At 43.1% G+C, this 23,616-nt stretch overlaps 3 protein-coding genes across 24 annotated transcripts in view; all 3 read left to right on the forward strand.

Annotated features, from left to right (window-relative positions):
* The window catches only part of si:dkey-151g10.3 (serine/threonine-protein kinase WNK3), a 29,886-nt gene extending 15,709 nt beyond the window's left edge, over window positions 1-14,177 (forward strand). For 3 of the 9 annotated variants that reach the window (XM_057041066.1, XM_057041071.1, XM_057041070.1), the window contains exons 11-25: window positions 552-3,686; window positions 3,977-4,020; window positions 4,742-4,874; window positions 4,963-5,079; window positions 5,160-5,261; window positions 5,350-5,398; window positions 5,492-5,644; window positions 5,981-8,022; window positions 8,209-8,455; window positions 9,755-9,834; window positions 9,934-10,274; window positions 10,717-10,949; window positions 11,035-11,145; window positions 11,258-11,415; window positions 11,516-14,177. In XM_057041066.1, coding sequence (XP_056897046.1) covers window positions 552-3,686; window positions 3,977-4,020; window positions 4,742-4,874; window positions 4,963-5,079; window positions 5,160-5,261; window positions 5,350-5,398; window positions 5,492-5,644; window positions 5,981-8,022; window positions 8,209-8,455; window positions 9,755-9,834; window positions 9,934-10,274; window positions 10,717-10,949; window positions 11,035-11,145; window positions 11,258-11,415; window positions 11,516-12,037 — 7,467 coding nt within the window. In that variant the 3' untranslated portion in view covers window positions 12,038-14,177. The remainder of the gene's footprint in view (window positions 1-551; window positions 3,687-3,976; window positions 4,021-4,741; window positions 4,875-4,962; window positions 5,080-5,159; window positions 5,262-5,349; window positions 5,399-5,491; window positions 5,645-5,980; window positions 8,023-8,208; window positions 8,456-9,754; window positions 9,835-9,933; window positions 10,275-10,716; window positions 10,950-11,034; window positions 11,146-11,257; window positions 11,416-11,515) is intronic. The other 6 variants (XM_057041074.1, XM_057041075.1, XM_057041068.1 and 3 more) reach the window with 5 other exon arrangements.
* Window positions 14,178-14,556: 379 nt separating this feature from the next.
* On the forward strand, window positions 14,557-22,387 carry phf8 (PHD finger protein 8). The gene is made up of 22 exons (XM_057041077.1): window positions 14,557-14,850; window positions 15,384-15,619; window positions 15,724-15,809; window positions 15,907-16,033; window positions 16,220-16,380; window positions 16,532-16,673; window positions 16,907-17,093; window positions 17,185-17,347; window positions 17,428-17,515; window positions 17,822-17,928; window positions 18,029-18,120; window positions 18,209-18,298; window positions 18,382-18,663; window positions 18,735-18,817; window positions 18,896-19,065; window positions 19,477-19,562; window positions 19,733-19,854; window positions 20,028-20,359; window positions 20,447-20,542; window positions 20,617-20,726; window positions 20,845-21,205; window positions 21,290-22,387. Exons 2-22 carry the CDS (start codon window positions 15,522-15,524, stop codon window positions 21,376-21,378), a joined length of 3,072 nt encoding a protein of 1,023 aa, XP_056897057.1. The 5' UTR covers window positions 14,557-14,850; window positions 15,384-15,521; the 3' UTR covers window positions 21,379-22,387.
* Window positions 22,388-23,022: 635 nt separating this feature from the next.
* Window positions 23,023-23,616, forward strand: part of huwe1 (HECT, UBA and WWE domain containing E3 ubiquitin protein ligase 1) — a 31,810-nt gene continuing 31,216 nt past the window's right edge. For 13 of the 14 annotated variants that reach the window (XM_057041048.1, XM_057041056.1, XM_057041055.1 and 10 more), the window contains exon 1: window positions 23,024-23,095. The gene's annotated coding sequence lies outside the window, so the exon portion shown is untranslated. Of the gene's footprint in view, window positions 23,096-23,616 lie in introns of all 14 variants that reach the window. The other variant, XM_057041064.1, reaches the window with a different exon arrangement.

Here is a 23,616-nt window from a genome sequence, read left to right on the forward strand (position 1 = left end):
GCCAGTCTCAACAAGGAGTCGTATCTCCTATGGTGAACCTCTTTGCAACACTGCATTTTCTCGCATCTGGATCATTCCAGCGCACCATCGCAGTGAGTGCCAACAACACCCAGGGTTATTTTTTTTGGTGTGTTTCCACAGTGACAGCCACAGGCAAAAATCCTCATTTAAATAGGGCGCTCCCCACTACTTTTGCACCTGTAACAAATTGCACATGCAATCATAGTAGATCACTTGCAGCACACCCACTAATAATACCTTTTTTTTTAGTTTGCTCTTGCAGTTTAATGCTCGTTATTTGGTTATATTAGTAGATCAGGCCTTCAGTGGTTTGTCTAGCTGTGGTTTTTACTTTTTGGGACTACGTGTGTACTTTAGAGTTCACTTAAATCAGACCACCCACTGCAAAAGCTGTGGGAACCCTGTTGTTTGAGATTAAATGTGTTGATGATTATTGATGCTTCTTGCCAAGCTCATTCTTACCTTTTTCTACCATTTCTTTTCCTTTCTCTTTCAACACCAATCAACATTCTATCATTCTCACTGAGCAGTCACAGACATTCCCATCAGATGCATTTCAGTCAGCCATACCCCCTGGGTCGATTGCCCCCTCACAATCATACATACCCCCTGCTTCTCTACAAATGCCTGTCAATGTTCTCACTGCACCCATCTCCGTCAGTGATCCCGCTGGACTTGCGGGGGCCGTTGTGCCCCTCGTTCAGCAGACCCAGCCCCCAGCCACACCCATTCAGCTCGCTGACATCATTCCCCATGCAGCACCCCTGCAAACACAGCCTGTCATGATCCCTCAGCATACTATTGTCCAACAACAACAGATAGGGATGGATCCGCAGACGTCCACCATTCAGCAACAGCCACAGCAGCAAATGGAGGCCCAGGTTGCTTTACTCGATCAACAAGTTACTGCTACTCTGCCACCGATGGAGACGCAACCGCAAGGACTTTCCGCGACAGCTGTCCTGACACATGCGACTGAGCCACCGCAGCAGATATTCGTACAGCAACCTGCTCCTCCTGTCCATTCACTTCCAGAGCAGAAACTGTTCCCTGCACCAACAGGTATGGAGCAACCAGCTATGTCATTACCCCAGGAGCAACATCAAGCTTTTAGACCTCAGCTGACAGCAGAACCTTTTGAGCAGATAGCCATGCTACAACCACAGCAACTGCATCATACACCTCAGCAACAGCAAGCTTTGCTACAACAACATCAAGCCTCGCTGTATGTCAAACAACAACTTGATCAGCAACAACAACAACAACAAGCTTTTCTTCAAGCTCAAATGCAGCAGCATCAACTGGACCATCAGCACGCACTTATGCAGAAAAAACTTTTGGATCAGCAGCAACAACAAATTCTTATCCAACAGCAAGAACAGAAGCAACATCAGCAAGTTTATTTACAGCCTAATTTAGAGCAGCAACAACAGGAGCTTCCCAGGCAGCAACAACAGCCACAGAGCCAGCTATATCAACAATGTGGACAAAACCTAGTTGGAATACAGAAAGAATCAGAGAAGCCCCAGCAACAACAGCCGGGACTCCAACAGCAAACACATCAGACTCAACAGCAACAAGACTTACAGCAAATACTTATGCAGCAATTACAACAGCAACAGCTACAGCAAAACTTTCAACTACAGCAACAAGAGCAACAACAAGCCCAGCTCAAGCAGCAGATAGAGCAGCAACAGCAAGCTCTCCTGCAGCAACAGAAACAACTCATCTTCCAACAGCAACAAGCGGAGAGACTACAGCAACAGGCGTTGATGCAGCAAAAGATCCAAGAGCAGCAGCAAGCAAACATCATCCATCCTCAGCAACCAGAGAAAGACGACGCTGCTGCGTTTCCACAAAGTAAGAGCGAGCAGCAGATTCAGCAGCAATTTCCTGAACTACATCATCCATATATTCCCCAGCCTAACACCTCTCAGTATCCAGTCCATGCCACCCTCTCACAACAGCAAGGTGTTGGGCAACAACAGCATGCAGCATTCATTCAAAAGCAGCAAGGATTTGTTGGCCAGCCTCAGCTCCATCCTTCCTTAACAGAGCATCATATTCCAGTTGGAGCTCCGCCAATCACTGAGGTTGCTCAGCAAAAGCAAATTGTCTCACAGGCCCATGTTGCTATGGCAATTCAGACTACTCAGATCCCAGTGCAGACGCCTGCTGTTGGCCCAGCTCAGGTTCTTACGCAACAAGGACAAAATGTGGCTTTTCCTCAGGGACAGATACCTGCTCAATTCGTAGCCCAGCCCACAGCCCAAACAGCCTCAGCTATGATCGAGAGTCAAGTAGGTCTTCAAGGGTCAGTCCAAGGACAGGCCCCGGCCATCCAGACCCAGCAAATTCCTCTCCAGACTACTTATCCAGGAACTGTCGCTCCTATGCAGAACCAAGCAACTGCTCAGGAATTAATCCACAATCAGCCTCTACACCTGACTCTTGGTCAGTCCCAAAGCCAAACTGGTGTCCAGCCTTCAGCTGCAATTAGTTCAGCTCATAGTCAGATCCAATGTGAGACCTGTGTTCAGCAAAATCTTCAAACTGGACTCATCCAACCGCATCTTCATCAGCAAGCTTTTGAAGCATCAGTTCACCAGTTGCATGCTCCATCTGCTGCGGCTCAGTTCACCCCTCAGTACGTCCCTCAGCCTACCCACTCCGGAACACCACCGGTAACGGATTTAACCTATATGCCACAACCACAGCAAGAACCAATGCAGCAGTATCAGCAAATGCCTCCTACTGCAGCTGGGATTGTTGCTCCTACAACAGATCAGAGTCCTCCAGTAACTGACCCCAATAGTGTCACCACTGTTCAACAAGTTAGGCAGACCAGTACTCCGGGTCAGGCACTACTGGGTGCAGTTAATCAGGTTGAGCAGAAGTCCATAGGAAGCACTGCAGACCCCTCGGTCATAGCAGCAGTCCCCCAGTCTACTGGACAATATAAAGAGCTACAGAAGCTGGCACATGTGCAGGAACCACTGGCTCCATCATGTCCACAGCCCCAGTTACTGTCGCGGTATATTGCCAACCCCACCCAGCAACCGCATGCTCCAAACCAGGCAATATCAGCTGCTGCACATCAAGTGACGTTTCCCACTGCAAATGCAGCCCCCAACAGCGCGGCTGGACTTCAGTCTCAGGACAGAAGCCTGTCCTTCTACAGTGATTCAGCAGCAGGTGTCCCATCTTCTCCACAGCATCAGACCAAGCAAATGCTGCCAGCTCACACACACACCCAAACCAGCATTCAGTCACAAACACACTCTCAAACACAGACACAGACACACATGCAGGCTCATTCGCACACTCAGACACGCACTGAAACACCAGCATCTGAACAGCCTGCTGTGCCCCATGCTGCCTTTCCTGCATCACAAATGCCGCTCAGCCCTACTCATACCTCGCACCCCCCAACATCACTACCATTGCTTCTTCCATCCCTACCACCCTACCATCCTGCTGTTGAGCCTTTGACAGAGCTGCCCTCATCTCCTCCAGCGGCCCAGGTAGCCTCGCCAGAGCTGGCCGACTTTATACCCACCTCCCCTCCACCCGTCACCACTCTACATTCGCTTGAATCTAATGCCCCCAAACTGCCCCAAGCCTCGCTGCAAGACTGTGACTCTTCCCTGCTGGGTACTGCTCAGGTACATCATGCAGGACAGTGTTTTCTATTAATTGTTTAATTATACCTGATTAATAATACTGGCATCCAATTATTTGCCTTTTTGATCCATATTAACAAATGTAACTCATAATATATTGCTTTATTTGTAAGTAAGTATTGATTTAACAGTTATAGTCTTGTTCATTGTTACATTACAGCATAAGAGATTAGCAACATCAGGTGAAAGCAACATTTGATGTTGCTAATGTTTCCTGTCTCTGTTTTTTCAATGTTCTTGCGTACTATTTGTCTGTTCATGTTGCTCTACAGGATGGTCTATACCTGTCAAGTACAGAACGTCATTCTTCGTCGGGGTATGTCTGCTATCATTACTGTCTAATGTTAGCTGTGATGATCACAAACAGTTTAGCAAGGCAAAGGAGGTAGTGAAGTGTTAATCTCATAGGATTCTAGGCTCATTTAGTTTCACATCATTTTTTTGCAGTAATAAAAAAGGTCTCACATCTTTGTAGCTGTCAAAGGTTAACTACCTCAATATTACTTGAGCATTAGCACTGCATACATAGTGCCCTGATTAGGGCATCTTTTTGCATTATTAGATGGTTTAGTTGATGAAAAAACAAATATTTATTATTATTTATTCAAGTCACAAAGCCAAAATCAAGCAATACTATGAAAGTTATTTTTACTTTATGTTCATTCTTTATGTATTAGCATTATATTTTAAAAGTATGTAATTAAAAACAATCAAATGGAAGATAGATAGATAGATAGATAGATAGATAGATAGATAGATAGATAGATAGATAGATAGATAGATAGATTGATTCACTATATAAACAAGAACATACATGTTCTCATGTTTGTTTATTTGTGTTGTCCATATCTACAAACTGTTCATGTGTTCTGATCTACCTGTGTGATACATTTAAATGTTAAATGTGTACTGTAATAATCACAAGTACACCTCGCCTTAATGTATATATGAGCAGTCACCAGCAGCATGAGCAGTTGCCATTTATTGACTGTTGATTGTTGTGTTGTCACTTATGCAACAATCTAAACCGCCTGCAGGTCTGTTCCAGCCAATGGAGAGGAATCTCTGCTCCTGGCTAATGGAAAATTAGACAGATTAAAGAGCCAAAGGCGCGCTTCTGCTCTGAGACCCGAGAAAGTTTCACATCAGTTTCAACTGACGATGCTCCAGGTGAAAAGACAAACAACCACCTATACATCTATGTTTTAATGGGTAAAATTTGAGGACGGCCCATTAAATTAGTCTGTCTTATTGGCAGGTGTCTGGGAGTGGGGACAATATGGTCGAATGCCAGTTGGAGACTCATAGCAACAAGATGGTGACGTTTAAATTCGACATTGAAGGAGATGCACCAGAGGACATAGCAGATTATATGGTGGGCAACTAATTTGCTGTCACAGCTAAAAAGTATTTATAACCTTTCATTTTTTAACTGCTGCTTGCCTCCTTTTTCAGGTTGAAGAGGACTTTGTCCTAGATATAGAGAAAGAAAAATTTGTTGAGGAGCTCCAAGCCATAGTTAAAAAGGCACAAGAAAATCTTCAAACACATTCACTGGTATGTTAATTTACAGCTATTTTTTTCCCCTCTATTATTATGTCATTGATAGAACATAAATAACTTAGAATTTTCATTTCTGTATCAGACTGGATCAACAGACCAGCTGCATGTCAGCACTCCCAGTAGCTCCTCAGGTGGGTAATAAATAAGCAGCTGAAGACACAGGCACTGCAAAGAAAATAGTGCATGTTATGTTGTGAATAATAACACGTTTTAATAATCTTTAGTCGACTCAGTGCCCTATTCTTCTCCAGTGGGACGCTGGCGCTTCTTCATCAACCAGACCATCCGACACAGAGACTCTTTATCCAGCCAAGGAGCGGCCACCCCTTTACCCACATCAGATACAAAGACATCCCAATCCCTTAAAACAGAGACAGGTGAGCTGTGTGTGAAGTCTCAATTAATTATTATTTTGCCACAACTTGCATGATACTTTATTTTTAGACTGTGTGTTACAAGTTAACTTTATGTGCAGCTTCTACGGTGACAGCTGTTGCCATCTCAAAAATATTTATGCAAATTTTTGGAGTTTAAACACAGGGGCACATATTTTCTTAACAGTTAAATTCAAAAATATCACACAGGCAACGTTTGTCTCTCTATATTATTTAGTTTGAGGCAAGCTATTGCAAGTTGTAGATGTTGTAATTTCAGGACAAGGTTTGGTGAGCTGGCAAGCTCAAATCAATGACTTGTATTTTGTGCATTCATAGAAAATGAAGGACCACAGAGTCTGGAATCTTTAAATGGAATGTCCTCTCCCCCATGTCCAAGTCATTCTGCAACCTCTCCTGCCTCAATGCAGCCCTCAGCTCTGCCTCCTATCAGTGCTCCCTCTGGTAGCATTTCTGCCCCGGCCTCCACTTTTGAAGCCAGTGTCCCATTTGCACCTGTTGCTGAGCTGCTGCCACCAGGTCCCAGTGAGCAGGTCTCTAGCGCTCCCTCATCAATACTAGTTCCTGCTGCTGTGAACATACCCACGTTGTCCACTGCTGCTGCCATTAAGTCTCCAACGCTCACCACCCTTCACCTGGATGTGCTTTCTTCTGCTGACATGAGTGGTTGTTCCATTTTAGGTAATGCACCAGACCCATCTCCAGCCTCTTTTCTTTCTCCCACTCTTCCTCCTCTGTCTGCTGCTGCGATGATCTCCTCGGCAGTGAGCCAGCTTGGTGCAGAGCAGCAGTTGACACTCAACCCAGTCTCTAAACAAACACAGGCCCAACTTCAGCCGACACCTGTAGTTCAGCAGCAGTTGTACACAATAATGGCTGAACAGCAGACACAACAGACACAGCATCCAGTTCCGATGCAACATTTACAATCACAACATCGGGCATTCCAAGAGCAAGCACAGCTCCAGCAGGACCGCAAACTGCAACAATCCTTAACCTTACAGCAACAGCAGACAATGCAGAAGCAAATACCACAATCTAATGTGACAGAAGTGCCAGTGTTGCCCCAGCTGGATCATCCAGAACTGCCAGTGCCCCTGCAGCAGTCCCAACAAGCTCTTCCTCAACAGCCACCACAACAATATGCCCAACACTTGCTGCAGCAGCAACAGTTACAGCAGATGCCGCAGCAAGGTATGGCACCCCAAGCTGCAGCGCAACAGCAGGGCCACATCGATCACCAGCAGCAGCAAATGCCCCTTCAAGAGACACTGCAGTTCCAGCAACAACAAATGGCACTGCAGCAGCAGCAGCAGCAGCAGCAGCAGCAGCAGCAGCAGCACAGCAGCAGCAGCAGCAGCAAGCAGCAGCAGCAGCAGCAGCAGCAGCAGCAGCAGCAGCAGCAGCAGATGTTTATGTCTGCTGCCATTTTAAAACCAGACCAAACACAGTTGCTGCCCTTGCCAGGTAGTCAGCAACTGTTTCAGCAGCAGCCATTGCTCAATGTTGTTCCGGTACAATCCCAGCAGACGCTGGTGCAACAGACCCACGTTCCTGCTGAGGCGGTGGAGCAAAATGTACATACGCACCTGAAGCTGCAACATTTTGATCAGCAGCAGCAAGAAATGGTCAAAGCTACGGAGGCACCCCCGATGCAGCAGCAGCGGCCACTGCAGAAGCAATCCTCTTTGCAAATGTCAGAGTCTGAGGCATCAGCAGGAGACACGAGTGTCACAGAGGACATGTGCAGCCACTCTGCTTCTTTTTACCCTACTTCTGACTCCTCTCTGCCCCCTCTCCATCCGAGCACAGCCGAAGCCCCCACGCCTGCCCTCTCCCACGCGCTGACACCTTCACCTGCTCAGCCCTCCTCAGTCGCTGAGTCAGACAGTGAAGGCCCTCCCAAAATTGAATATGTAGACAACCGCATAAAGACTCTGGATGAAAAGCTGAGGAACCTGTTATATCAGGAGTATAGCAGTGGGGCACCAATGACTGGGGGAGCAGCCTCCGGCCCTGCATCCACTGCCTCCTCATCAGTAGGAGGTGACAAGCTATCTGAGCCACAGTCCTTCCCTCCACCAGCCTCGTCCTCGGATACTTCTCCTCACTCTTCGTCATCCTCTACCTCTTCCACTACATCCCGCTCCTCTTCAACCTCTCCTGGACCACCAGAGAGAGTCGGGGCAGGGAAGGAAGGACCCAGTGTTTCAGAGCCGCTCACAATGGAGGAACAACCTAGCACTTCTATCCCCTCTACTTCTACCTCCTCCACCCCTCCTACTTCTTTAATGCCCCCCAAGCAGCTAGACTGTACAGGACCTCAGAAACCACCTGTACCAGGAGAACCAACCATTCTTGTGAGTGATCAAAATCGTTCTCTTATAAAACTAATTCCGAGTGTGTCGATAATACATTTCTCTACTTTTGGAAGGAAATTTACCTCAAACATAGTATAGTTTACCAAAAAACAGTATCTTTTACAATGGGTGAAAGGAGTTAAAGTAGATCTATGAAACCCTCATGTTGTCTTCTAAATGTTCTAGGCTGTATCACCACACTCTGACACTAGCACACCTGGAGACACATCGTGGCAGTCTGGGCAACACCCCATCCCTCTACGACATGGAGAGCAGAAGCACAATGCAGGAGGTGGATATTTTGGCCTAAACCTGACATGTCCTAGTATGAGAAATCCTGTTAGCAAGAAATCCTGGACTCGCAAATTCAAATACTGGGCGTGCAAACTGCGCCACTCCTCCAGCTTGTTCAAGAAGCCCAGGGTCTTGCAAGGTAGCGTCCTTTTAGGGATCAAACAAGTGAGAGAAAGAGAGAGAGAATGGGATGTTGGGGCATGGACTACATCTGATGTCTGTATTAGTTTTTAACATAGTAAAGAATATTAACTGTTAATTTTAAAGTATACTGTTGTTAATAGCTAATAATCCTGTTTTGATATTGTGCTTATTGTGTCCATTTAATGTCAGTGTTGACAACAACACTTTTTCTTTTCCATTCAATTTGTCTAATTTATTTAATTTGACTCTCATTAAAATCTTTCTTTTTGCATGGGTTACTCACCCAGGGGCCAGAACAGTGGAGAGTAGTGGAGGGTGGCTGGATGAGCTCTGGAGTAAAGCCCAGCTGTGCCTGTGCCTCAGACATAATCCCTGTCACCCCCCAGCCCTCTTTTTTAACCCCCACTTTTCAGTCACTGCCATCAACAACCATCTCACCTCTCCCCCACCCAACTTAACCCAGATAAGACAAACGCTATGCTGCTAAACCGATATTAGATCATCTGTCACCATTCATAATTTCTGTATCCATTCTGTGTCATCTCAGAAAGCAGAACATTGCTGCACCAAGACCGTTGTATGCTGCAGTCTTGGTGGATACTCTATTATTCATGCATTTTAAGTTCATTTGAACAGTAAATTCTATGGCGTGCATCATCCAGGATTTATGAATTGCTGCCAGGTTCTGCTGTGTAATTTCCATCTGTCCTGCATGTTTCTTGTTGCTGTATGTTTAACAGTACCTCACAGCATCTTTTTATTTTTTGCCTCAAGAGTACAAGCATGTGTGACTAATAATGAGTTCTTGTTTGATGCTTAACACTATTGCAGTGAAATGTGCTAATATAATAACCCCAAATATCACGTAAGCTGAACAACACTAGTTAAGATCTGAGCCCAGATCCTAAATGTGTTAGACTGTTTTAACATGGAAAACAATGGGTCAGTGTGAATGAGGGAGTGGGTGAGTGGGGATACCATGTTAGTAGCCATTTCACAATATGTTTATTTTCCATGCTTACAATAGTTATGTTTTTAATACTAAATACCGCTCATTCTCACATTTACTCATATACATGTATTTATATACACGCAGCTTCTTGCACTTGTTAGTTTAGTTGTTATATTCTAATATTGTGCTTTTATCCATGCCCACATCTGTCTGTGTGCTCCTCTGTGTTTCTTGGTTTATATTTTTTCCTGTCTGTTGTTTGTGTGTTATATTTACATTTATACCTTTCTTTCTTTCTGTCTTGCTATTCTTGGTTCTTTGGTTTCCTTTTGTCCATGTCAGGACGCTCCAGCAGTGAAGGACTTAAGGAAGACAAAGAGGTTTCACCACTAAATTCACCTTCACACAAAGGAAGATTTCAGGTGGGACCAGTGCTTTGGGCTTTGTCACTGATTATTTTCAGCCTTTATTGTATAGTGGACAAAACATTAAATATGTGTTGTGCCCCTTTATCCCGTCAGGTGACTCCAGTACCTCACTCCTCTCCCCCAAAGGATACAACATCAAGCCATGTTGGTACTCACAGGAAAGTGGGACGCTTTTCTGTCACCAAGGCGGAGACTCGGAAGGAGGACTGGCTGACCGACAGCTCCCCTGTGTCTCCTGATTTGGAGAGGGAGAGGAGAACTCACGCAAAGGAGGAAGAGAAAGAGGAACGTAAAAGGGTGTCAGCAATGGCTCACCTGCCTCGAGGAAATGGGCACAACCACTCGCCGCTGGGCAGCAGTGACGATGATGAGGATGATGAGAGTGAGCTGGAGGATGAAGAACTGAGACGGGAACTGCACAGGCTCAGAGAGAAGTAAGTCTTCTAAGTGAAACCTTGAAGTCTTGGTTGAGTAACAGTGGATGCAGGCGTCACCTAGGGCACATTTTAATGCCACAACGTTGAGCTACATTCTCCTTGATATCTTTGTCATAATTAAGATTGCATTTAATCCCTAATCTTTAACCTGTTTGTGGACTTGGGAAAAATTCAGAAATTCTTCCTCTGACTTTGCAGCTATATGGCTGCTGTGATGAGCACTACAAGTTTGAAACTTTACAGGATATTTTATTAATAGTTATTTCCCAGGGGTGGAAACGACACAGAAATGTCGGTTGGAAATACAAACAGCAATGCTCGATCAGACCAGCCACATTTGCTGCAGTCAGTTTTGGCCTAGGGCTCTAGATTCTTCCGAGTCTAGACTTACCTTCACAGTGGAGGGAGTACATATATTTTTTTCCCTTTTTCCCTATAGGCACATCAAGGAAGTGGTTTCCCTTCAGGCCCAGCAAAACCGAGAGCTGCAGGACTTATACAGACAGCTGCGTTCCTTTAAAGACCAAAGGCAGAGTTTGCCTGCCTCGCTGTCACGAGCACCTCTTCCCGCAGCGCCCGCTGTCCTCTCTCCTCGTAGGCACAGGCCAGCCAAAAGCAAGCTTCGGCCCAGGCCTCATTCGCACATGGATAACAATGGTGTCACACATTCTGGTATGGCCTGGATCCACTCCCACACTTTCTCCTCTCACTCGCACTTTGCCTCTCTGTAATGGTGTCATGTTTTTCCTGCATGTAGGCCTGCAGCAACCAAGCAATTTCTCAGGTAGTGAACAGAGCAGACTCCCCCACTGCTGTAACCCTGAGCAGCACACTTCACTTCCACTGCCCGCTAAAGAAGGTACAGTAGGTTGTGAAATGGTTAAATTGGCTTTGTCCACCTTATCCATTTTCCTTAATTCAACAAATTCTGTAATTGTGAAAGACTCCGTGGAATAATGCGTCCCCTCCATGTTCTGCAGATAACAATCCTTTAAGAAAATGCACATTCACAGATGAACTGCACAAACTTGTTGATAACTGGACAAAGGAGACGATGGACCCTACCCCTCACAGACCCTCTCTCAATCAGATTAAGCAGATTCAGCAGGAGTTAGGAGGCTGGTGTCAACAAAGTGAGGTAGGAAGAAAATGGTGGCAATCATCATTAATCAATATAACCAATTTGATGATTATGTTGTACTTTGTGTTAACAAGTATTGACCTGTGTATTCTCCTAGGTGCCTCCATCGGGTTGGTTTTCGATGGCACCTCAGAACCCCGTGGGAGCATCTTCCCATTACACCTGTGGAGGGAGCCTGCCCACATTGAACTCCTCAGCGCCACCATCACAGACAACCTTGGCTCAAGTGCCACAGATGCACCCCCATCAGTCTGTCCCCCTGCAGCAGCTGGCCTATCAACAGTCCCTTCTCCAGCAGCAGATTCCACAGTCCCAGATGCAGACTCCCACACAGACCCAGTCCCTTCAGCAGACGCAACCCCTCACCCCGCTGTCCCATTCAACGCCACAAAGCCAACCTCTTCTTCCTCCCCAGATTCCCACATCGCAGGTACCGATGGTTGTGCCTCTGCTGCCTGGCAGTGGCAGCACTGCACACACAGATAGCTCTGCTAATACTGGGGGGGCATTTTGTTCTTCCTCCTCCTCTCCCAGTTTTTCCTCTGCTGCTGCTCTATCCTCCAGTGCCAAAATTCACCCAAATCCCCCCACCTCTACTCTCCCTCTGGGACAGAAATAAAAACTAAAACATGAGATGAATGTGATGATGCCAGAGAGGAAAACGCAACTCGAGGTCTAGAACAGATCCATTTGGAGTGTCATTATTGTGTGTGGCTGTAATGAATATATGAATTCTGCTGTTGTTGTGGATGAGATGTGTCATGTATTATTTACATGTCCCTCGTGTCCTTTTAAACCTTTTTTTTTTTTTCAAATCCACCTCGGATCTCCCTAAGCAGGACAAAATGGTATCTCTGTTAAAATTGTCAATGCTTGCAAAAAAGAAGTATCCTTTTTTAAGTGCAATTAGTGATGGTCAAATTGATTAGCGTGTACTGTGTGGGTTTGTCTGTAAGGCATCAAATATTTTGTTGATATTGACACAAACCAGTATCATAGATAATCTTCATAGTCTGCTTTTGGCAATCTTTTGAAAAATTTAGGTTTACAGGAAAAAGTAATGTGCTAAGCACTGAAAAATACTCTGAACGCATGTTACTCAGCATGCACCAGGACAGCATGTTCTTTTGTATTGTCATACAACTGTATTAGGCCGTGGACAGATGATATCAGTCTGAACTACCTTGATGTGATTCATTATTCAGAGAACTTATGCAATTTTAGGGATACATTCAGTCAAAGACCATTAATTTAGGAAAATTACTTGTGTTCAGACTTGTGGCACTTGCCATATAATCAGGAATCTTTTTCTTAAATGATTTTAATCAGCCAAATTTAAAATAGATCCCAGACTCATTAAAAAAATGTGTCACAAACATATCGAAGCACATCAGATCACAGGTGTAGACAAAGGAGGAATTTTTAAAAAGTGAAAAACTGCCAAGTTATTATAAAGTAGGGAGAGCGTATGGGTTATTCTGTTATTGCCTTCAAAACTAGCAGAATTTTTGTGAGTGTGGGTGTTTTTATGTGACAAATATTTGTGATAGTATTATGGTATATTTCCTACAAATTGCATACCTGTTTCCTTCATTCAGAGCGGCCTCTCAAATGTCAGTGTACCCTGATAATAATGTTTACCTTGCCTTCATTTGGGCTTTTTTATCTAGACAAACAAAATATGTGTGAGGTTAAGCTATATGCCAGCTATATGTTTGCTTTCTAACAGATCTTTGCTTCCCTACTTGTTAACAATATCAGAAAAACAACCTTGGATCATGGACTCAACTGTGGGCCCTTAAAATGTTCCAGAGAAGGTCAATTTGTTCACATTTGAAAATTTTGTGTATTCTTGAATCTGAAGTCAATCACAGATTGAAAAACAATGCAAACAGGTATCAGCAGTCCATATTTGATCAGGTGTTGTTATACTTTTTGTTCTAATACGTAGAATAAAGGTGATGCAACATTTCTGCTATTTCATTAATATAAATGACCTTGGACCAGTTTTACTGATGATCAGTGGAAGAATAGCAGATTTAATAAACAAAAGCTATGGTTGTTGAAAAGAAATACAATTGCATAACATTTTACATAACAATGCAGTTCTTTACTTGTTGCTTTTCAGGACAATCCACATGGTCACGGAGACGTAATTAGTGAAGGTGAAATACTGTGTTGTCATGTCTGATACTAACATGGCTGCAAGCTACAACCTAATCATAATTCATGATGTGGAGCTGGCTTTGTCCTTGAAGTGTTACCAAATGTTAAAGGATAAAAGATTATTTTTGTATTTTGAAATGGGATTGTACAAATTGTAAAACTGTATTCATCATCATCATCATAATTTTGAGGTTATTTGAAATGAGAAAATATTGGTTTTCATCCCTGTTTACATGGGACTGCCCTGCCTTGATATACCTCTTTACTTCATGACATGCCAGCAGCATTAGATACATTTCACTGTCATTGACATTTGATGTAGAATTAAACTACATTTATTATTAAAATAGACCACAAAATTAGACCACATTCAAACAGTTGATCAATTACACTTTGATGAACATTCATTCAATAAGAACCAGGGGAGTCCCAAAATAGCATTTATGAGAACCAATGGTAAAAGAACATTTGGGCAGAGACACCTTAAAAAGTAAAATAGGTGATTAGCCTCTGTAAATTGTAACTAATTCAATTGTTGGTTTAATTTATGTTTTGTAACTAATCAAAATAAATGATGTTAAACATCAAATTTTGACAGTGTGTTGTGTTGATTATTTAAATGCCGAAAATCACAGTACAAGGCTGAATGCTACAGCACCACTTAATGTATAGTTTGGCTGTTGTATTTCATCACAGAGCCAGCAATTAAGTCAATGAAACATTCAGATATTGGATTTATTACACCTAGAAATTCATATATCTTATACTGAAACAAAAAAAGATCAACAACTCCTTTGTTTCTGAAGTTGACAGTTTTCATTTATTTACTGTTATTAGTAATATTAGTATTAATATTAGTGTGTAGTCCTCAATAATGCTAACTTTTTGGCAAATTTATTGGCGTCTAAACATTTTGCAACGTATTTTTATGAATGCAGCTCAGTTTGACTTCCCGTAACTTTATTGTTCAATGACGACGGACAAGTAACACAACAGTCGGATGCTACTGGATTTGAAATGGCGTTGATGTAGTTCGCTACACCGTATTGTGTTCTTGTTGTGCTCTCTGTTGTCGTTTCGCGTTGTGCTTCTACGTTTCAATCAATTCCTGGGTGTGATCTTTCCATCGAAAGATTAAGAAAATGATAAATGTGTTGACGTAAACTACAAATAACAGACGTTGCATAATAAGGCCAACGTTATCCCCGATCTTGCGTAAGGATTTCATCTGCTCTCAAATTCAAGGCCTGCCGCAGCCAACTGTCGGTAAGTTGCAAGATCAAAATTTACATTTTACTGCAAAACAACATACATTTGTCGTGTTGCAACTGTTTAGCATTTGAATTTATATGTGAACTTTTTTGGGCAACGTTATTTACAATGTTTCTTGTTTTGTTCAAACATACACTGCTCTCAATGTTTGGGTTAGCCACATCGGGGGCTAATCCGGCTAATGTTAGCTTACGTCCGAAGCACGTCCGTGTTTTGATACTACCAATAGTATATCATTGCATATTTACAAATCGTGGAAAAAAATGTTACATTTAAAATTTACCGGTGTTTCTTCTATTTTAATTAGCGCTATATTATACCGAATATAACGGCTCTTATTTTCTGCATTTGGAAAATAGCTGCTAATTACCAGATTACTAGGCAGCATCACTGTAGTTCACCGACTGCATCCTGGTTTGCAGGTGCACTTGTGATTTTATTGTTTGGTTGGAATTCAACAGTCTTATGATTAGTTGGTTTCGTCGGGATCTGCAAAATTCAACAGCTCTTCTCTTGCTTTCCAACAGGCTTAAAGTACGTGGATCTCAGCTACTTTGAACCCGAAGTGAAGTGACTTTAGAGCTTGGTTCCAGAGAAACGTTGGCTTTGCTGATTGAAACTGGGCTTGACTACATCCTTAGCAGCTGAAAGCCTGTTGTATCACTATGGCATCCGTACCGGTGTACTGCCTGTGCCGCCTGCCATATGATGTGACTCGCTTCATGATTGAGTGTGACATCTGTCAGGACTGGTTCCATGGAAGGTAAGCCTGTTTTTGTTCAGGAAAATGTTAACTGTGGCTGCAGTATTCTTGCAGGTAGCTGCAAAATCTGCATAGTGTTTGACTGATATATGTTTTTTTTGTAGTTGTGTTGGGGTGGAGGAAGACAAAGCAGCTGAAATTGACTTGTATCACTGCCCCAACTGTGAGGTTACACATGGACCTTCTGTCAGTGAGTCGACATTCTTTATGTTTCCTTGTCATGCTGTTATTGGATTATGTTTATTTCGAAGTGCACTTATTATTTTCACTGTTTTTTCTTTAACAAGTGCGCAAACGCCGTGGAGGCAACAAGCAGCCAGATTATGGAGCCTCTGGAACGAGAGTTCCAACTCGACCTGTTAAAACGGGAAGCTCGCAGTTTGTCAGGGAGCTACGGAGCCGGACTTTCCCAAAGTATGTCTCTCCTCAAGCCAAGGCTGTGTAATAACAATTTAAATTGCAAGTTGCATTGCAAACGATTTATTAGTGCAGTTATTTGTCCAATTCAAGTGTAACCCTTTTGTTCTTTAGTTACCTGTAATATTGAACCCTTTTTTAACATTTTCGCTTTGGTTTCTCTGTCTGTTTTCTTGATGACAGTGCAGATGAAGTTTTACTCAAACCAACTGGAGCCCAGCTGACGGTTGAGTTTCTGGAAGAGCATTCATTCAGTGTCCCGGTCATGGTGCTGCGGCGGGATGGACTCGGCATGACCCTCCCGCCAGCTTCATTCTGCGTCAGCGATGTGGAGCATCACATCGGTAAATTTGGATGATTGAACCTGTGCTCTTCTGAAGGCTAATGTACAGATGAAGGATTAAATAGACAATTTTGATTTTGCAATATATCCTAACAACTTTGGTAATGCCTTTTTCCTTGCGTTTGTTTAATTTGATGGAACTGTAATTACAGGTTCTGACAGAGAGATTGATGTGATTGACGTGTCTCGTCAGTGCGACTTGAAGATGCGTCTGGGAGACTTTGTTGAATACTACAACAGCCCCAACAGAGACAAGGTCCTTAACGTCATCAGCCTAGAGTTCTCTGAAACCCGGTATACAAATATTTCTATTTTATTCCACAGAATTTCAAACGTATTTTTATTTTAAATGTGTCAAACCGAAGCATTTTGAGAGTAGCACATTTAAAAATACCTTGACCATTACTCCGTAGGTTTCACTGTGTTTAGAAATCCTGTAGAAAATAAGAGAGCTGTGCTAAGATGACTTTAGGCACCCAAAACCAACAAATTAAAACATTGCTTAAGTGGCCATTAACTTGTTTTAGGTTGTCAAACTTGGTGGAAACCCCAAAGATTGTGAGGAAATTGTCTTGGGTGGAAAACCTTTGGCCTGAAGAGTCCATATTTGAACGTCCTAATGTGCAGAAGTACTGCTTAATGGGGGTGAAAGACAGTTATACGGACTTCCACATTGATTTTGGAGGCACCTCAGTGTGGTATCATGTTCTGAGGGTAAGAGTAAACTCAGTACTGTTGTCTTCCAGCCGCAGAGTTTCTATTGGTTTCTTATAACTGTTGTTTTAAATCTCTCTTCTCCTTTTAGGGTGAGAAAATCTTCTACCTGATTTCCCCCACCCCAGCCAACTTGGCATTATTTGAACGATGGAGTTCTTCTTCCAATCAGAATGAAATGTTCTTTGGCGACCAGGTGGATATGTGTTATAGATGCTCTGTCAAACAAGGGAACACCTTGTTCATACCGACAGGTAAGGTGTATTATTTGGTTTTGTTTCAGATTTTCGTGGTGATAAATTTGAAGCTTTGATTCCATTTTTGCCTTTTCCAGGGTGGATTCACGCTGTGTTGACGCCGGTAGATTGCCTGGCATTTGGGGGGAACTTCCTGCACAGCCTCAACATTGACATGCAGTTACGGTGAGTTGCTTCAGGAAGCTTCATACGAAGACCAGGTTAAAAAAAAAAAAAAGTTTTCGTCAGGTGTTTTTTCAGTTTGGCAACGTATAAAATTCAGACAAGCGAGAACCTTGTTTGTTTAGGAATAGAAGGTTGTTTTTTGCCCTCATCACCAAATGCTCACTACTAAGACTCGGTGAAACTCAACTGAAGCTTTGAGTTTCCATATTTTGGAGTTGCATACTTGTGTTTTCTAATATTGATATGAGCCCAGTTGCACACATTATAACGGCTTATAACGAGTTCTGTTTCCGCCTTCATTTTCAGAGCATATGAAATAGAAAAGAGATTAAGCACAGCAGATCTGTTCCGATTCCCAAACTTTGAAACCGTGTGCTGGTACGTTGGAAAGCATCTTCTTGACACCTTCAGAGGTGAGAAATCTTAATACGCATGTTAGGAATGCCCTGCTGAGTGTCCTAAGATGTATTGGTTTTGTCGGTAACATTAACTATGTGTTATTCTGTTTCCCAGGTTTGAGAGAAAACCGCAGACACCCAGCTGCTTACCTGGTTCACGGGGCCAAAGCCCTGAACAATGCTTTCCGCGGCTGGACCCGTAAAGAGGTTCAAATGTTATTCTGTTTATCGTTCTATCGTTATATTACCTGGTATATTTCCCTCCTTATCTAAGTATTTTTCTTTATAAATGTAGGCTTTAGGCGAACATGAAGTAGAAATTCCAGAAACCATCAATACTCAAACACTCGTGAAAGACCTTGCCAAGGAGATTCGATTGGTTGAGGTAGATAATTATCCGCTTTCTTTTCTGTTTTCAGCGTTTTTTTTTAAACAGTTCAACTAAAATGTACACATATCCTTTGACAGGACATCTTTCAGCAAAACATAGGTCGCACCGGACCTCCGTTTCCTGGTTCCCCACTCTCTAAAGCTCCCCTGACTGCATCTCAGAATTCAGGTCGCCCCCCAGGAAAAAAGAAGGGACCCAAGCCAAAGGAGGTGGTGGGGAGCCTGGCTCCCACTGGAACCAAAAAACAAAGTCAGAAGAGTCTACTTAAGGCAGAGGCAGGGGAACTTGACCTCATTGAGATTCACACCAAACACACACTGAAAAAGTTTAATCCTGGCAAATCCAAGAGCAGGAACAAGGTACGACAGCTGTGGGATTGGATTTGTGTGATTACTTCAGTCTTATTTTCTCTGTTTCTTCCATCTTTCAGTTGGACACGCCCTTAGATGAGCTGGGAGGGAAGATAAACAAAAGCAAACTGAAACTGGTGCTGACTAATGGAAAAATCCAAGGGTATGTTTAGCAGCTCCGTCTTTTTTATGCCGTTTGTTAGAAAGTTTAGATACTCACCTGCTGATCTCCTGGCTGTAGCAAGAAGAATGGGAGCAGTAACGGTGCAGGAAGTGCTGGAAGTTACAAGCACCTTTCAATGGAAGAATCTAGTCTGTCGGATTTAGATTCTGAGGATGAACTCCAGATTGACGAGACCCCTCCCCCACGGCGCAAACCTGCAGGTTCGGGGAAGAAGAAGAAATTAAGCAGTAAGTATCTGACTTTAGCCGAGTAAGAGCTTTGGAACACACAGCAAATGTGTCCATGTGCACGGAGTTGCTAATATGAGACATGAAGTGCACACCCATGTGGCTTAGCAAGATGTTTCTGTGCGGAAATCGATATGCTCAGCTTGTCTTCCTTCAGTCCAGGTCAGCATATTTGTTTTATTATATCCAGCTATGCCACATAAACCAATGGGGAATTGCAGCAATGTGAATCTAAATAAGAAACTTATGTATATAGAACTTGACTTAGCTTGATAATACTGGAGAATCTACCACAGTAGCGTCCCACAGATTTACAGTTACTTTCCTTTTTTGTATACAAGTTTTGGATTTTCCTTCAGGATGAGCCTTTTGACTTTTTGCTGTATTGTAACTTTTCTAATTTGCCCTCAGCTCTTCCCAGAAAACTTCCCAGAGCCAAACCCTGCTCTGACCCAAATCGCATCAGGGAGCCTGGAGAGGTTGACTTTGACATTGAGGTGAGGTTATCCTGGAAATAAAAATGCTTCCATATGTGCTGCTGCAGTTTAAGCTCCTACAGAACACCTTTAATAGATGGTGCCTGTCTGGGCTGATGTTGAAGTGCACCACTAAGACAGTATACAGTTTTAATGAGATAATGAAAAAATGATTGTTTCTTTGGTTTCAGGAGGACTACACCACAGATGAAGAGGCACTAGCTGCACATGGTGTGAAGGGTGGAGCCGGAGGTATTCTGGATTTGTTGAAAGCCAGCAAACAAGTAGCGGGTCTGGACTCTGGAGCAGTCGGGTAAGATCATCCCGCTTAAATCCCATACTTTCCACAGTTGTCTTAGTGGGAAGTAATTTTCAGATTAGTGCAATTAAATGTCCTATGAAATGACCACGTTTGCACTGTTGTTGAGGCGGCACGCTACATTTCTGACGTGATGTTTGATCGCTCACATCTGCTTTCCCTTTCAGTGAGGAAGCTCCTGCTTCTCCCAGTACGCGTGATGCCATTCAGGGCATGCTGTCAATGGCCAACCCACCTTCCTCTTCCTCCTCTTCCTCCTCTTCATCTCCTCTATCCATCTCTGGAGGACTTACAGAGGGGATGGGTAAGGTAAAGGAAAAGGGTGGTAGGGCAGTTTGGGTCACCGGAAACTCCAAAAAGACGGGACATTCCGAGAAGAAACCGGTCATCGAGCGGCCTGGAAAACGTCCAATCAAACGGCCGGCCCGTCACCTCAGTGATGACGACAGTCCAGATGAGCAGGAAACTTTAGGGACCTGTTTTAAAGATTCAGACTATGGTGAGCAATGACATACAGATCTCTGAATGACCTCTTCAAATGTTTATTTTTAGGATTGTGTTAAATTATGTGAATTATTATTTTAAGTGTATCCATCGCTTGAGTCTGATGAGGAGGACCTAGCTAACAAAGCTAAGATGAAGAGGAAGAAAAACTGGGAAGACACACCATGGAGTCCTAAAGGTAGCAGGCGGGCTCGCGCTTCACGCTGGATTTTTAGTTGTAATGACTATTGATTATTAATTGTCTCTTCACAGCCAGGGTGATGCCGACCCTCCCCAAACAGGAACGACCAGCTCGAGAAGGAGCCAGAGTTGCATCTGTGGAAACGGGTCTGGCAGCAGCTGCTGCTAAATTGGCTCAGCAGGTGAGAACAGAGGAGGAAAGCGTCGTTGCTTCTGTGATCACTGTTAAATCTGTTGAAGCGAACGGTGCGGAGAAACACAGATCGACTTTTACAAAATGCCGGTTTTCATTTGATCCAGGAGCAGCAAAAGCCCGTCAAAAGGAAATACACGAAAAAGCAACGTCCTGCGGCTCCTGTGGTCACCGCTGCCCCTGTTCAGACGGAAGCAGCCCCACCCTCGCCACCTGCTGCTGCAGAGTCTGCTGCAGACTTCAGCCCAGAAAGGAAAATGGATTACTTCTCTGCTAGTCTGTTGGACCATGAGTACACAGCAGGACCTGGTCCTTTTGGGCCCGGCGGTCCCAGAGGCAGCGGAGCCATGGCCCCAGGTGTATTCCTCACTTCACGGAGACCTTCACTGTCTCCACAGAACAGCAATACTCAGTCGGGTGCATCACCAGCCAGCTTGGCCAGCCAGGGAGCGACAGGCGTCGGTCAAGGTGAGCGCGGACAGCTGACGCAGAGCTGCACGTCTGTGACGGCCCGTTTTCTCACACACTCTCTGTTTTTTGATTCTGATTCAGGGAGACGTCCAAAAAAAGGACTTGCGACGGCAAAACAGAGACTTGGGAAAATCCTCAAGATTCATCGCAACGGCAAACTTCTGCTGTGAGAGCAATGCAGGACAGCAGGCTGAGAACTTTTACATGAAGAATGAAGAATCTTTTTGGTTAAATAGGTCTGAGGTGGCGGAGACTCTGGGCTATATTTTGTACTGAGGTTTATTTGTTTACTGTTAGAACATTGTTGTGTTTTGTTGAACTTTATTTCCTCTATCGATACCTTGCTTTGGTACTCCTTTTCTCTTTCTGTTCATATACGTTTTGACATTATTAGAAAAGATAAAGTCAGCGCAAAGGTAGACATCAAATTATAGTCTTTCAATATTTTGGTTCTAAATTTTAGTGTCCAGTTTTTTAAAGGGAATGAAAAACAGCTCATTATTTATTTGGTGAACAATATAATATATAATTGTCTGCATTATATAAATATAATGTGGAGGCTTTCCCTCAGCCGTGCAGCTGTGTTGTATTTCAATGTCATTTGCAACTTTAAACATTCTTGTGGTATGATTACACACACCAATATTGAGTTTTGCACACGTCAAGCGCATGTTCACAGTTAGCTCCCAGTGTGGCGCCACACTTCTGTGTACTAGTTCGTAGTATTTGGATGTATGGATGTACTTGACTGATGCAATGCTTGTCTCAACATTTTTATTTTTTTTTACCACTTCTGTTTTTTTTTGTTTTTTTTTACCACTTATTGTGTGTATAAAATGTATCCATTACTTTGTCAAATTAGTTTTTTACAGTTTAAATTGTAAATACATGTGTTACCTGTAATTTATAGAGCTACATTGAAGTAGGTAAAAAAGAGAGATGGTTCTAAAAGACTAGTTCTGCAAATGTAGATGCAGTCTTGGACCAAATGTAGAGATTATGTTGATTTTTTTTTTTTTTTTAAACTACAGAATGTACTAGTAAGTCTGCAGAAATTTAGATTTGTGTGGGGAAATATTGTCAAAGTGCAGGATGTGTAAATATGTGTTGTAATTTAAGTTCTTTTATAGTTCAAAACTTTGGAGATTTCTTGAAATAAATTGTACATGATATATTGCAGTGTTTTGAAAAGAAGATCATTTTTTTGATATTTGTATGCAGTAACTGGCATTCTTAGTCTGTCATGTCCTGTCCGTGTAACAGTGTGGGGGAGTACCCCTTTTTTATCCATTTAGTTTTCTATCAGCCGTTGTTGACATTCATTTGTGCTGACTCGTACTGTGTTTTAAACTTGTTTAAATACAACCTGGAGCAGATGAAATATTCCATTGACTAAATGTCTTCCTGAATTGATTTTAGGATGTCTTTCTAAAGCTCTATTTATTCTCCAGAAGCTCAGCTTTATTTTCTAGCAATGCCCATGTAGTAGAGCCATTAATCATACCAATATTTATGTCCAATTATCAGATTTGGATCAATTGGAGTGGAATTGGATTATCCCCTGAACATGTTGAGGGTCTTCTACAGTACCATTTTCATTCCCAAACACATTTGATTCTAAAAATTTGGTTCTCAATGGAGACAAATCCATCAAATCTATCTGCTGTTTGCTTTCACGTGCAGGAAAAACACATTTTTGGAATTTATTTCACCTTTGAACTGGAACGACCAAAGAACTGGCAGCGGGCCAACCGGAAGTAGCGCCAGTGCGGCTGCTCTCGTTTTCTACAAGGGCGTGGCGAAGGCTGCGTCACGTGTTCTCGCGAGATCCAAACGGCCCGATCACTCCGGTCCAAGATGGAGAAGCTAATGTAACATATATCTGAGGTAAGCGCACTATTGACATGACTTTTAGCTAGTTGAGCCAAGTCGTCTCATTTAATTTAGGATTTTTGTTATTGAGTCACATCATTATCGGGTGCTGTGCCACCCTAGCTGTTCTACTCTCGTAAAGTAAATAATACGCTACTTAAACCGCCATTTTTTTTTTAATTTAGCCGTGATGCCATTGACAGCATTGTGCTACTCGGGCTTAGCTAGTTAGCGCGAAACCCGCATAGTTGGACTTGTCATGTCCACTTGCTGTGTAAGTTGTCCTCGGCACTACGAATAAAACTGTTTTTTTTCCCTCGTTCGATACGTGCACTTTTTAGAGACCTGTAATAGTAAATTCAGTGCGTTTTAATGGCTGCCGAGCTATAAAGTTGACTCCGTAATCTACCACAATTAGCAATCAAAGTAGAGCTAACTAATATACAGCTAGGCTAAACTGCTAGTCTGGTCAATTAAATAGCGCAACTTTACCAGCAACTATCCTGTCGTTAACTTATAGTTGCTGAATCCCTGCT

This window comes from Takifugu flavidus, chromosome 8, assembly GCF_003711565.1.
Source record: "Takifugu flavidus isolate HTHZ2018 chromosome 8, ASM371156v2, whole genome shotgun sequence".
Taxonomy (NCBI): domain Eukaryota; kingdom Metazoa; phylum Chordata; class Actinopteri; order Tetraodontiformes; family Tetraodontidae; genus Takifugu; species Takifugu flavidus.

Coding starts and splice junctions, on each gene's coding strand:
- phf8 (XM_057041077.1), top strand. CDS start 15,522: ATGGCATCCGTACCGGTGTACTGCCTGTGCCGCCTGCCATATGATGTG. Junction 16,381..16,531: donor CGATGTGGAGCATCACATCG/GTAAATTTGGAT, acceptor CTGTAATTACAG/GTTCTGACAGAGAGATTGAT. Junction 20,360..20,446: donor TTTTAAAGATTCAGACTATG/GTGAGCAATGAC, acceptor TATTATTTTAAG/TGTATCCATCGCTTGAGTCT.